The sequence below is a fragment of the Acomys russatus genome, chromosome 12 (assembly GCF_903995435.1).
Source record: "Acomys russatus chromosome 12, mAcoRus1.1, whole genome shotgun sequence".
NCBI classification, from domain to species: domain Eukaryota; kingdom Metazoa; phylum Chordata; class Mammalia; order Rodentia; family Muridae; genus Acomys; species Acomys russatus.
The window spans coordinates 19446378-19461071 of record NC_067148.1 but is presented as its reverse complement, the minus strand read 5'-3'; the positions used below and the strand labels follow the sequence as shown (position 1 = coordinate 19461071).

The window sequence follows — 14694 nt, the reverse complement described above, 5'->3', positions numbered from 1 at the left end:
CTGATTCCAAGGCTGCTCTTTCAGTTAGCCTGGACTCACCCCTGCCATAACTGGGAAATCAAACTTTTGTTGTGCTGGCACACAGAGACATTTTCATGCAATGTTCATATATGCACTAGGTTCCAATCCCCCCTCACAGGTGGCCTACAGAGCTCAGGAAAACATGTTTACTGGCTGACTATCAGGGAACATTACAAAGCTCCTGGGGGTAGTTCAGTGACAGCTAGGATGGGGATAGGAGATGCTGCAAGGCCCAGCCCTTAATCCCTTGGTCTCCCTGGTGACAAGCGCTCCCCTGAGGTTATCTATGGAGATGCTAATGCTAATGGAGTGATGCATATCCTCTTCTGTACCAGCGACTGGCTCGGAAACCCTCACCTTCCCTGCTTTCAACATTACCACTCAATTCCCTCACTGGGCAGTTACAAGCTAGAAGTCTGGTTAGCAAAAACTGAAATATTTACTTTGAACTGATATTAGATCCTAAAAGCTAAGTGTGTCATTCCCACTACCTATTACTAAGCCAGGGAGAATTTAACTTTTGACTAGAACAGTCAAAACAAAACAAAACAAAACAACAACAACAACACAAAGAGCTGCCAGGTTAGCCTAAGGCGCAGCTGCTGGAGGAGGCGTGGACAAAGGACAGCAGGCTCTACTTCCACAGCCCATTCCTGCGATGCAAAATCAGAATTGGAGCAAGAATCCACCCATTTCTGCCTCAGCTAATGTATTTTGGCTGTGACTAGTAAAATTTAAAAATGCCTTTCACTCTCGTTACTTACTTGTACGTAAAAAAAAAAAAAAAAAAAAAGTTCGAAATATAAAGTATAACTCTGTCATGGACTACCCAGAAGAAAACAGATCTTAGAGACCAAGAAACTGGTAACTATTTTTTTAAAAAGGTCTAACCTTGAAAAGAAAAAAAGAGAAAAATAGATTTTCCCTCTATTTTTCTATCAAATACAAAAGCCTAAAAACCAGACGTAGTTGCTCATTCAGAGAAACTGTTCCAAAACTGGAAAGGGAAGTTATCAATCCAGAGAAAACAATCACATACCAATGTCTGTCAAAGGAATGACATCCAAAATATGTAAAAAAAAAATCCTGACATCTCGGCGGGGCGAGGGTGGGGGGTGGGGGGAGCGGTGGGCGGGCGGGGTGTGTGTGTTTGAGCAGGTAGCTGGGCAGTGCTGTCACACACCTTTAATCCCAGCGCTTGGGAGACAGAGGCAGGTGGATCACTGTGAGTTTGAGCCTAGCTTAGTGTACAGAGCTTGTACCAGTAGAGCCAAAGCTACACAAAAGAAACCCTGTCTTGAAAATGAAAAATATGAGCAGAAGATATGAATGTTTTGCAGAAATGTGACTGTCTGGAAGTACAGAGAGATTCGCCTCAGGAATTCTCAGCAATCATCCATGAAAACTGCCAATGGTGACTCACAGTTGCTGGGATGGCTAAGTGAAACATGACAAGCAAGCCCACCGAATGCTGGGAGGGGTTTCAAGTCAATGAATTTGTACATTTGTACATATTTGTACGTGTCTCTCCTTGCAGAAAGACACGGTGGTACCAGCTTCTGGGAACATCATTTGGCAAGCCGTCCAGGAGAGATCCAGGTTTGCATAACATGGTGGAAAATGAGAAGCAGCTGACGTGTCCACTAACTGGGGAAAGGAACATGCCATGCAGTCTACTTAGTCAACTGACAGCAACCAACAGTTTAAAGGATCTCTCTATGGCAAGACTAGGATGAACAGTAAATCCCCATGCTAGTCCAGAGGGTCCCCACCACACACAGCCTTAGGCAAGCAAGACCGACTTTAGGAGACAAGGGGTAGACTGGTGGCTGCTTAGGGTAGGGCTGAGGAGGGAACAAGAGCCACAGAGAATGCAGGAGCGTAGTAAAAAGAATGCTCTCTCTATAGCTTGGTTTTGGTGATGGCTCTAAGTTTTTACCCGAAGTTATGCAGTAAAGGACTCATAGGGTGCAACTTAGCGTAGGGAGGCCAGACCCAAAGATTCGCTGATATAAGGAACAAGGAAAGTTAACTTCAAACACTGCGTTCCATAAAGGGATCCAGACACGAAAAGGGCATGCTGGGCAATTCCATTTCCACCGCATCTCAAAGAGGCTAAAACTACACTATTTCATGTTGACTGAGACCAGAGTTCTGAGGGAGGGAGCTGGGAAGGGGGCACGGCTACATGACAACAGTTTCTGGCGTATTAAATGCCTCAATGAGCTAATTGCAAGCAAACTTAAATCTGTTGAAAGTAAGTTACACCTCATATGATGAAAGGCAACCTCCGCCCCTTCTCCAAAGAGTTTACGGAGGGCCGCAGTTTTTCTGGCAGGCACAGTAACTGCAGTTACTCTAACTCACATGAGGACAGGGACCCTATATGAATGGAAAACTGCCTTTGAGTTTGGGTTTGTCCTGGGAAATGTAGAATAGAAACGGTAGCCCCGGTCCAATATAAGACAAATAAAGAACCCTAAGGTTGGCCCTTCGACAGCCTTCAGATTAATTCAGATAGACAAAGTACCTTTCTTCAGAGTCCTGACTTTGGGGCCGGCTTCCCGCCTTAGACTCGCTTCAGCTCCTTCAAGCCACAGAGCACAGCCAGCTGCTCCTCAGCCCCCCTTCAACCTGGGAGGAAGGCGTTCCTTAAGAGCCAGTCTGTCAGGAAGGCTGACTTGCTGCAGAGCTCACCCCCCCCCACACACACACATACCCTTTATGGAGTCTTGATAAATAAAACAAGCACCCAGGCTCAGATCTTCCCCAAACACAAATGACGAGAAAGGTCTACAGACCCAAAACTATGTCCACTTTGCTCTGAATGGTATTATCAAAGTGACCTGTTTTCTGAAGAGCATTGTACTAAATGACGCAAGCGAACCCTCCCAAGCTGGGCCTTCTCTGTTTTGTTTGTCCTCCCCCTTCTTTATTAGGGTTGCCTCTGCTGCGGCAGTGTGGCTGAGCGGAAAGAGCTCAACTTGAAACCTGAGCCTGATGTTCGTTGCTCCTGGCTCCGGCTTTGCTTCAGTCATGTGTGTGAGGTCTGTTAAGATATGGCAGTCTGGTTCAGTGCACAGCTCGGGTAAGAAGAGCGCTTGCCGTAGAAGCACTCCACCCAGTCCTTGGTACATGACGGCTAAGCCTACCACTTCTCATCCCTTCCGATGCAGGCACACAGAACAGATGCCACCAGAACTGTAGTTGTTTCTGGGTTCTTAGAGTTTTAAGGACAGATTTCAGCCAGGTTGACAGGAAAAATCTTTATGGTAACGGCTAGGGGGCAGAATAATAACTCATTGTTGACTATTTATATCTGTTAGATTAAAAAAAATAAATAAACGAAGGCCATTGTTTTCTTACAAAGTGCCAGCACTAGACCCCCCCACAGGCGTTGCTGAAAGTCATGCCAGAGTCTTGTGTGACTATGGTGTAGCAAAGCTGTTAGCTGAACACGAAGTTCCCTCTGAGTTCATTCACACAGAAACCTACAAATAGCTCACCATTTATGTCCTAGCCTTCTGCCTCCATCTCTGCCACATAAAGACAGTAAGCCTGAAATGATGTGTACAGTCTTCACTCTTCCAAAAAAACTGCCTCTTTGCTACGTTTGCAATGAAGTATCCTCCCCAGAACCCCTTTGGACCATTAAACTAAATTGCTTACACGATGTCCTTTGACATTCTTAAATTCTCTAATTGTATTTTCCCCCACAGAATTTGCACCATTAGCAAAACTGACTGAACAAAGTTGATATGTTTTTCTATTTCTGCTACTAAGGAAACATAAAAAAAAATGTTTGGAAAATTAGTTAATGTCTAGGTCTATTTAAAATGTATGTTACGAAAACGGCCGTTCGCCTTGGGAGACAACAGTGTGTGCGTGTCTCTTGGTATAATCAGGTTTTTTTTTCCAATTTTAGAAAAACGTTTCCGTACCGCGGGATAGCTGCATGATTTTGTTTTCGTTTCCATTAAAATAGTTCTCAAGAGTCTTGGTTCTTTTAACTTCAGAGTTCACCTTTCCTTTCCTCCTTTGGAGGTATGTTTTCATTTTGGGGCTTGGGGTTTGGCATTCTGTGCTAAAATTGCTTTTTAGTTAAAACCTAGGAAGCCGAGTGTGACCACGGCAGCTGCTGGTACTAGAAACGAATGGGGGTTTCTAATTAATCTGCTCTTCCGGAGGCCTGTACAGGAATCCAGGCTAGACCAGATTGGGTGGGTTCCAGCTCGCAAAACACGAAGCAGACAACAGAACGACCTAGAAACCGAAGCCGGCAGGTCTGCCCGCTGGCGCATGCGTATGGCGCAGGCTCCTCAGCATTCTCCACCCCGACCCCACCTTCAATTAGAGCGGGGAGAGGAAAAGGGTTCCTGGAGTTTCTTTAATTAATTATACTCCGTGGGAGATCTTACCTATGGAAGCGGTGTTGCTCACTTGCCCTGGACATCTAGCACTTCAGCTACGTGGGTCCACGATCTCAAGTAAAGGTGAACCTGGCCACCAGGTCACTCTAGCTGAACCGAAGGCCACGCCCAACTTTGCATATGCTAATGAAGCCCCCTGGTCTTTGACCCTGAGGCTAGAAAAGGAGGTATCCGAGTTTGTAAAGGGCTAAAAAGTGAAGCAATGTGCTGACCCTCGTAGTCAGCGTAGTAGGGCAAGATGAAAGGAAACCAGGCTTGGACCTCAGCTCCGTTTGTCTTTTCCTATGAATTCGTTTATTTCAACTAAAAGTCAGGAGAAAGGGAGGCTGCAAATCCCAGTTTGCAAATGAAGAGAAGCAGTAACTATTCAGTTAGAGAGGCTTAGATTTCAAGTTAGAACGTCCTGGCTTCAAAGCCAGTTTTATAAGCACTGTGCCTCCAGGCCCCAAGAGGGTGAGTGGGCGTTTTCCTAGGGCTTTAAGAGTGTTTGGGCTCAAACAGTTCTCAGGTCCTTGTGCCATAAGGTATGTACCACTGAACTATGTACACCACCTCCCAAGAGCTTTTAAATTGAAATGTATTTACTTAACACAGATTTCCCGCTGTTTAGAATGGAAATACTTGATTTAAAAAAATTGATTTATGGAAGTAAAAAAGAGTCTCCCAAAGAAACACTGCTTGACTTTGAAGAGCTCGCAGCAAGCAGAAATGAAACTGGTTAATAGTGCTGCGGTATCTTGAATCTCTAGTTTGGATTTTTTTTTTTTAAAGAAATTTACTTATTTATTTTGGCTTTCTTCCCTCCCCCCACCCCCACCCCCACCATGGTTTGCAAAAAGGCTGCTTGTGCAGTGTGCAGCCACACCTAGCGCGTGGGAGAATTCCGTGCTTTGTGCTACACACTGTTTTTGCAAAACTGGCTCTCCCAGGGAAGGTCGACATACTTGGAAAGGTGAAAGGTGTCTCCGTCTGCTCTGCACCCAGCCCTGAAAGAAGACCTCCCATTTTGAGAGTTTATTCTGTTCCTCTGTTACTGAATGGTGGCAATCTTTGTCCAATGGGATTCACTTCCCAGGCATGTAATGCATTTGCGGATGACACCTGGGTCCTGTGTTGCAAAGGGCAAGAGCAGCCTCACGGGAGGGGCTGGCCATGCTTAGGTAATCGCCGACTCCAGTGTCTCGGCAAGTTTCGGCACTAGTTCTCCACTTTTTCATATAAGAAACCCACATTTAAAACCTCACTTATTAATAATTTATTAATTATATGTAATTATATTTTTAAAATATATATAAAATATAATTATATATCCTATGTGTCTGTCAGTCACTCCTCGGTGCTTTAGCCCTATCAATACTAGTCCTCTCCTTAAAGAGTTTACATTGCAGTTGGAGACCGGGGTTTGGTGAGCGAAGCAGCAAACCATAAATGTGGTAAGCATGTGGGTTTTTACAGTTGCTTAGAAAGTCTTCAGTTCCTTGGAAACAAAAATTAGGAGAAAGGAGAGATGATGAAGGAGTGGGGAGGAAGGAAGTAGGTAGCGTCTGAGACGTGGTGTTCCAATGTTGGAAGGAGAGGCCAGATCGGACGGCTGGCAGCAGGGAAAAAGAACAGCCATGGAGGCACAACAGCTTATTAGGAAGGATGCAGGAAGGGTGGGGCGGAGGGTTTGGGGAAACAAGTGGCCAGTTCTGTCTAATAGTCAGCTTGGTAAAAGTCACTGGGAGGTTACATGAAATCTTTGTGTTTAAGAAGAAGAGAAAGAAGGGCTGCAGTTCTGAGGGAGAGGAACGTTATCTTAGAAGTCACCTGACAAGGGCTTTCTCATCACTGGGGCCAGGCAGTGTTAAAGGTTAAACTAGGGCAGGTAGGAATGGCAACTGTTAGCAGCAGGGGAGAGGAGACTATTCTGGATGGAGGGTAGCCACACAAGGGCAGGGGGCTGCAAAGGGTGGTTTCTGAGTTCTTGAATTGTGGGAAGCGTGGTCAACTCACCCAAGCAGGCAGATTGAGAATCTCATAGTGTCAGTGGTCCACAATATGACTCCAGAAAGTACTCAAACTCTATTTACATAGTCTGGATAGGAGTGGAGGAAGGGCGATCAATCAAAGAACGCCAGACACTGGGAAGCTGCTATACTTGATTCTAATTTCCTCCTCTCCCTCTTGGATGCTGACTCTGTGAAGACCAGGGTTTGCTTGTCTTTGGCTGTCTAGTGCTTAGTGGAATACCTGGCCCAATCTAGCACTCACCACCTGTTTGCTGGTGTTGGTGAGGTAAGGCTGTGACTTATTCAGTACTTAAGCTGTTGTTCAGTTGCAGGTAGGTCATGGAGTCCCCACAGTAAAGGGCTGACATCTCCCTCCATGACACTGATCCTGAAAGCTGGAAATGCTTTCTTGTTTTCTATCTTAATTGAAAAATGTATTCCAAGACATGATAAGGACTAGACAGCCACCAACTAAACCTCACTAGAGTCTGAATGTCACCTTCTCTTGTTCCATTGGCCTCCCCCATGAAAGGACCCCACTTTACAAACCAGAAAGACACATTAGAATAGATTAGACTTTTGTTTTATTTATTGACAATGAGTTGTTTTTCTTATTAACAAGCTATAGTTAGGACAGAGGTTAGTGAATACAGATTATGAGAGAGTAAAAAGTTAGCCATAACTATTTTCTTCAACAGTGTGACATATTAGGAACTTTCATTGTTAAGCTCATAGTATAAATATATTTTTGACACAAACAGCTTTGCTTTTGCCTATAATATTGAGAATATATGTTAGTCAAGATTAGAAAGATTACAGCAAATATATACATACTGAATACTAAGTCCTGGAAAATAGGAAGAAGAAATTGTAGGAGCATTAATATGATTAAAAAGGTTAAAAAAAAAAAAAAAAAAAACCAAGGCTGAAACTTCAGAGTACCAAAGGCTGAAAAAGCATCTCCAGTGGGTACATGAGAAGGAGGGAAGGCAACAAGATGAGTAGATACCATGGAGGGAAGGAAACAAGATGGGTGGCCAAAAGTCTTGCCAGATGCAGTGAGCAAGGCCCTAAGTATTTCTTTGCTTAGAAGCAGAGCTAAAGCCATGCTAGCAGCAGCACTTCTTGCAGCCACACTTCTGCTGGCAACAGCACTTCTGCTGGCAACAGCCCTTCCCACAGCCACAGCCACAGCCACAGGAGCCACAGCCACAGGAGTGGCAGCAGGTACGGCGGCAGCAGCAGATCATCACAGGTTTGCAGCAGGAACAGCAACCACAGCAGCCACCACAGCCGCCACAGCCACAGCCACCACAGCCACAGCCACCACAGCCACAGCCACCATAGCCACAGCTACCACAGCCACAGCCACAGCCACCACAGCCACAGCCACCACAGCCACAGCTACCACAGCCACAGCCACCACAGCTGCCACAACCACAGCAACCCATGTTGTCAGTAGATAGGAGTTAGGTGCAGTGAGGAAAGTTACTTGTGAGAGGACAGGGAGGTGTGATGGCCTTTGCTTCAAGGGGCCCTTAAATACATCTTTGGATCCACGGAGGCAGGTAAACACTTCCTTGTTTCTACCAACTTCCCTGGGAGGATTCACAAGACCCTGAGTGCATTTCCTTATGGAATGTGCCTCACCCCCACAAGCTTGCTTACTTTAGTATTTGCTTCCTCCTGTGATGCTTCCAGTAAAAACACATTTCTGAAATATTTATTCACACTTAAACATTAGTTTTCAAGTTTGCAGTGACCTTTCTGTGGTCTTGTTTGGCAAAAACACACCTAGTGGCCACGTAACCAGCATTCCTCAGCTCCTGCTGTGCCTATCTCTCCCTGGGCTTCAGAGGACCCTGTCCTCACCTCCTCTATGGTTAATGGAGAGATGTTGCTGTCCCCTTACAAAGAGGCAAAGCTCTTTTTTTTTCTTTGACTGTTTAACTTATATTGGCGTTATCTATATATTTTATGTCCTATTTTATAGGGAACCTGTATTTTTTAAATTTTATTTATTTATTTACTTTTTTAATTGAAAAATAAAATAATTCATATTACATCTCATTTGCTATCCCATCCCATGCATCCTCCCATTCCTCCCTCCCTCCCACTTTCACCCCATTCCCCTTCCCTATGACTGTGACTGAGGGGAACCGCTTTCCCCTGAATATGATGCTAGGGTATCAAGTCTCTTCTTGGTAGTCTACTATCCTTCCTCGAGTGCCGTCAGGCTTCCCCATCAAGGGGACATGGCCAAATATGGGGCACCAGAGTTCGTGTGAAAGTCAGTCCCCAGTCTCCACTTAACTGTGGAGAATGTTCTGTCCCTTGGCTAGATCTGGGTAGGGGTTTGATGATGACTGCTCTTAACCCTCACACACCCCAGCTTCTGTTAGGATGTCAGCCATCTCCCCGTTTCCACTGATTCACAGGAAAGCGCTGAGCAAGGCCACTGTGGGCTTGGAGAACTTGTCATGATGTATTTCAAAGTGAACTTTCCAGACTGGCTAAAGATATCCCCCTTTCTTCTCATGTATTTCGAGGGTGGTTGGCTAACAGAATGCAGATCCTCCAGCACCAGCTGGCTTCATGTTTCAAATAAACTAGAGTTCCTTGCAACTCAAGTTCCTATGGAATACAAGCAGAAAGGAGGAGGAGGAGGAGGAGGAGGAGGAGGAGGAGGAGGAGGAGGAGGAGGAGGAGGAGAATCATCCAGATGACAGCAGAGATCAATTTCTATAGGACACATTCTGTCTGTGAGGAGGGGAGAATGGTACCAAATGCAAGTAAGAGAGAGAACAGCCCCCTCTCCTCCTTCCATCCGACACCAAGCAACTTAGCACCCATCATTAGGGACTCCAGGAAGCCTCGTCAAAAATTTAAGAGAAAGAAGAATTTTTTTAAATATCAAATTCAGATGCATGCTTCTGATGGCTAATTATAAATGTCACTTTCCCCTTGTGTTGCTGTGCTATTCGATATTCCCCTTACACATTGACAGAATAGTGGATCAGAATCGCAGGGGACTATTTTGCCTTTGGGACTCATGTAGCAGAGACACTGTCAAGTGTCACACCCGGGGGAGAGGTTGTATTCACTTCTGGTTGGGGTCAGAGATATTACTCAGCGTCTTACACAGACAAGACAGTCCTCCATAAAAAGCAATTTTTGTAGTTCATAGTCAGTAGTACCAAGGTAAAAAAAAACCACCTTGCTGTCATGTTTAACCTCCCCACAGCATTTTTCCATCTGTTGCTTTAAAGCAGTATAGTTGGCAGAAACTTGCTTAAAAGGAAAGTATTCCTCAAGTAGGCAACCGCAATGTGTGGGGGTCCCTCCCTCGTTCCTGCTGCCAGCTCCTGAAGTTGAGCCCTGTGTTCCTTGTCTGGCTTGTCTTTCAAAGCTGGGTGGTGAAGCTGCCTCTATCAGACCGACTGCAGCTGGCTGCTGCTGCCCACGTTGGTGATCTGGAACACGTCTGAAACACTAAGGAACTAAACGTGTCTGCGTGTTTCCATTCTTTCCATGCTCCTCCTGCTACCGCCCTCTCCTCAGTTCCACTTCACAGGAGCAGGGCCACTCCTGCTCCTGCTGGACCTCTCCATGTTTCTTATTAATTCCTCCACAGGACTTCCTTTTTGACAGGCAATGTTAGCTTATATTCAGATCAGTGGCAATTTAACTCTTTCATGTTACTTCTGACATGCCTGTATCACTTTTTTTTTTTTTTAGTAAAAGCTGAAATGGATGGTTATTTGATTTTTATAAATAGTACTCAGTATAGGACCAAATAGTCCATTGAGGTGACATTTCTTTAAATATGGTATTTTATCACTCTGACCACCCCTCTTCCCCCCCCCCCCCCCCCGACCCCGTGCCTGTCTATTTCTCTTTATGTGTCTACCATTGAGGACCAATAGATTGACACATATATTTTCTTTTTGGATATTAATTGATACAATTTTCAAACATTCAGTTTTCATTCTAACATAAGGTCTCTACCTATTTAAAGTTCAGCAGGAGCTTATAAAAAGAAAATAGACCATGGACTGTTATAGATTCCTTATGTTTTCTAGACAATCACATGGTTAAACACACTGAATATTAGAACAGTGGCTCATGCTGTAATTATGTAGGAAGAGGGAGGCCGGTCTCCCATTGCACAGTGGACAAGCTCTGTCAGGGCTATTTGAGTTGTCTGACAATGACATGTGTACCTGAGACTTTTCATTTTTTGCAGTTTTGAGTAAGAAAATGGGGGAAGTAAGACACTGGGTGGTGCTCCTGATGGCGGTCACGTATCCTTCAGATGTGAAACCACCAGTTGAAACACTGCACGTGGTACTATGTGGACCTTCTCAGTGGGCCCATGGATGCCAGTTTTCTGTCACTTTAGGCACATGACCTAGGAAAAGGAACAAAAGAAGTGATCTAATAAATCTAACTGGCATTCCAAAGGGCAATAAATAACACATTGGAGAGTCTCTCGTGACAACTAAGCCAAACAACAAGGAAGTAGTCATGTGTGCTGCTGTTTCCCTATGGAGGGGGTACATAAGGAGCTCCCCCCGCAGAGAAGGAGGCATCACACCTCCATCTCTTCTCTAGAGTCTCTTTCCTCACTGTACCTGAGTCCTCTCTACTGACAACATGGGTTGCTGTGGCTGTGGCAGTTGCAGTGGCTGTGGCGGCTGTGGCTGTGGTGGCTGTGGCTGTGGCGGCTGTGGCTGTGGTGGCTGTGGCTGTGGTGGCTGTGGCTGTGGCTGTGGTGGCTGTGGCTGTGGTTGTGGTGGCTGTGGCTGTGGTGGCTGTGGTGGCTGCTGTGGTTGTTGTAGCTGCTGCAAACCTGTGGTCGTCTGCTGCTGCCGTCGCACCTGTTGCCACTCCTGTGGCTGTGGCTGTGGCTGTGGGAAGGGCTGTTGCCAGCAGAAGTGCTGTTGCCAGCAGAAGTGCTGCTGCAAGAAGTGCTGCTGCTAAGAGGACTCAACCTGGTCCTTGGGAATGTGCAGCAGGTAACTGTCTGGTTCATAAGACTTTCTCTCTTTTCGCCTGTCCACTGTGACTCAAGGCACAAGAGTTCGTCCATATGCCTTGGTTGCTAAGGGTCTGTCTCCAAGTGAAAATGCCAAGAAGGAGCTTGCCTATAAACAACCAACCTGAGCATGAACTCAACAGAATAGCATGTTGATTCTCAATGTTATATCCTTTGATTTCCTCCACTTGAATGCTTCTTTCTACCTCTCTTCCCCACCTCCCCTCTCCCTGTAGCTTCCACACACTGTACCTCAGCTAAGGGTTTCATTTCTGTGAAACTAAGATAGTCTTCTCCTAATAAACGACATAAAATTGTCAATCTCTCTGTTTCTTTTCTCATTCCGGCGTGTCTAACCAAAAATGCAACTAAACTCAGAAAAGTAAATCTCCTGCTGTTGGCTCAAGACAGATGTAGAATGGATAGAGTCTTTGCTAAAGGGTTTCACAGCATTGTAAAGATTTGGTGCCTTTACCTACTCTCTTACATAAGTCAGGAGAGACCCCAGGGTTCCATCAGTGGGGTCACATTGAAACACTGTCTCTCTGCCCTTGCATTGCTGTTTTCTAGCAGATTCCGATCTCGGTGTCTGAGGCCAAGTGATCTGCGACATCTGAAGCTCAGCAGCAGCAGCTGGTGTCTGGCTCATTTTAGCTTCGTTCCACTAACAGGCTCCTTTTTGATCACATGGTTTTGGGATGATGGCTCAGTGCATAAAGTGCTTGCTTTGGCCCCAAGCACCCATGCTAAAAGCAAGGCATGATTGTGTGTACATTATTTACAGCACCTGGAAGGCAGAGATGAGGATCCTTGTCAGCGAGCTCTGACTTCATCTAGAAACCCTGTCTTTAAAAAAAAAAAGATGTAAAGTGATTGAGAGTGATCCCCCCCCCTCCCACGTCTCATGTGGACACAAAAATGTGTACCCATATGTACACACATATGCATATACATGAGCATATATGTAAAATATTTTAAAAAATAGTGGTTGGAGTGATTGTTAATGACATGATGCTGACTTCTGGTATTCACATACCCGTACACAAATACCTACACACATAAATGCAATACACATGAACAAAATACATACACAAATACTAGGCTGCAGTGTAGTGGAGATCTTTACCCTCCCTCCCCCACCCCCATCCTCTCCCCAGTTCTTATTAACTGTCTCTCTGCTAGATTATGACCACAAGATAGTCATAGTTAAATAAATTTGCTAGTAAGAGATGGAAATTGCTAAAAACAGGTGTGATTATAGCCCATTATAGGTTAAAAAAAAATCACGTGGCACCTGTGAGGGAGGATCACAGGAGCCCAGGAGTTCAAGGTTAGCCTAGACAACACAGTAATCCCTACAAAAACAGCAACAAACAAACAAAAAAACCGCCATCAACATTAAGAGGTCATAAAAAGCAGCTTTTGTGTCACATTGCGGATCCCCGGAAGTGAAAGCACACGTGTGACACTGATCATTTCATGCTCTGGATGCACTGCGTCCCCCTTCTACAAACTGTTCATTTTGAGTGCCGCAGTGTTCCCTGTAAAACGTGTGGGATGGGAGATGAGCCATCCTTTAGGTCAGCAGCTGTCCTGGGCCTTCAGAACCACTCACACTGCTTCCTGCTGGGGCGGGGGGAGGGGCAGGGCCAGGCGTTCTCTTACCCCTCCCCCTTCTCCATAGCATTGCGCTCAGAGAATCTACAAGTCAGAGTTACTGCTTTAGAGAGAACCACAGAAGAGGCCAGTGCGGGGTCCAGGCTCAAAAAGTACGCAATAAATGTGAGTACCGGGAGGCTCCATACAGAGAAGAAATGGGTCCTTTCTGCCTGACCCCAGCTCTTCTCAGAGGCACTCAGAAGATAAAGGACTATAGTGCTGGGTGCTGACTCCGAGAAAGGCAGAGTGCTAATGGTTGTTACTTCCGGCAGCCTTGGCACGTCTACGTGCATCTGAAGAATCGGAGAACACTATGAAGTAGCTGAATTTGCTTCCGTGTACCGTTGGCAAGCACCAATTCCATGTGAGACACGGGTATGCAGACATGGATATGCACCGTGAAATGCACAAAAGTGAATCCTGGTTGGGACCCAGCCATTGCCTGGGCTCACCTGGTCCATCTTCTTCTACAAAACCACTATTCCACTTACAAGTGTGTATAAGTGATGACATGTAAGTTCCAGCGGGCACATTCAAGGATGCTCATGATAGGAATGCCAAAATGGCAAGGGCATCCCATAATCTGGACATCAGAAGAACAGGTGAATTTTAGTGTGTCCATAAAAAGAAACACGTGTGACTGCAGTAAAACCATGTCTAAATCAAAACAAAGAACAAAGCAACGATGACTGTAGGCTTTATGATCCAGGCAGTCTTGGGAGTGGGATGCCTGAGGGATGGGCCGTCTGACAAACTGTATTTTCAAGGTCCTGATCTGTTATATTATTTTTTAAAGTAGCCAATTAAACAAGGAGAGCAGTGCTTTAGAATATCTTATGAAGCAATAAGACTCTGCCTGGTTATCTTTTGTGCCTTTTATACAATTAGGGTAAAATGTGGTATTGTAGAGAGAGAAAAACAATCTCAAGGGGGAGGCCAAAGAGGGTTCAGGCAGAGTGTTCCGTCTGAGCAGACTACAAAGTGATGAGGGAATGAGCTGCTCAGTCTAAAGGAATTGAAAGAATGCAATTCTAGCGAAATCAACTGAATGACTCGTTAGGAGCGCAGACGGGGAGGAGGGAGTGGCTTGTAGCTCATTGTAAATGTGGGCTTGGATGGTGAAAAGCTGGCAGACTGGAGGCCTGCTGCTTTCTACGCAAAGGATTACTTTGAACACAGAACTGCTAGCCTGGCAAGTAGCTGAAATGAGACCTATGCCATCTATCCTAAGGAAGCCCCGGGTGAGCAGGATGGGGCCTGGCCTGTGGAGGAGGGGAGCAGGCTATGGAGGTTTGCAGAAGGTGCCCCTGTAGGGTCGGAAGAGTGTTGGAATCAAAGTAGCAGCCATTCCTTCTTGGCCTGTGCAACTATAGTGATAGCGTTCTCTCACCGGAGACTCACTGCAAAGACGTTTGCAGGAAAGGAATGAAAAAGTGCATTGAGAGTGGAAGTGGAGCTAGTGGACCATCAGAGCTCCGTGTTTAAGGCATAAACCTTGCCTTGTCAGCTGCTTCCCCTCCTGTGCTGTGTCCCCTGAAAAATCCTGGTGAGAGAG

At 45.6% G+C, this 14694-nt stretch overlaps 1 protein-coding gene across 1 annotated transcript; it reads left to right on the top strand.

Annotated features, from left to right (window-relative positions):
• Positions 1-11098: 11098 nt before the first annotated feature.
• On the top strand, positions 11099-11900 carry LOC127196161 (small cysteine and glycine repeat-containing protein 6-like). Its single transcript, XM_051153714.1, has one exon. It carries the CDS (start codon positions 11099-11101, stop codon positions 11423-11425), a length of 327 nt encoding a protein of 108 aa, XP_051009671.1. The 3' UTR covers positions 11426-11900.
• The last annotated feature ends 2794 nt before the right edge of the window (positions 11901-14694 follow it).

Coding starts and splice junctions, on each gene's coding strand:
- LOC127196161 (XM_051153714.1), top strand. CDS start 11,099: ATGGGTTGCTGTGGCTGTGGCAGTTGCAGTGGCTGTGGCGGCTGTGGC.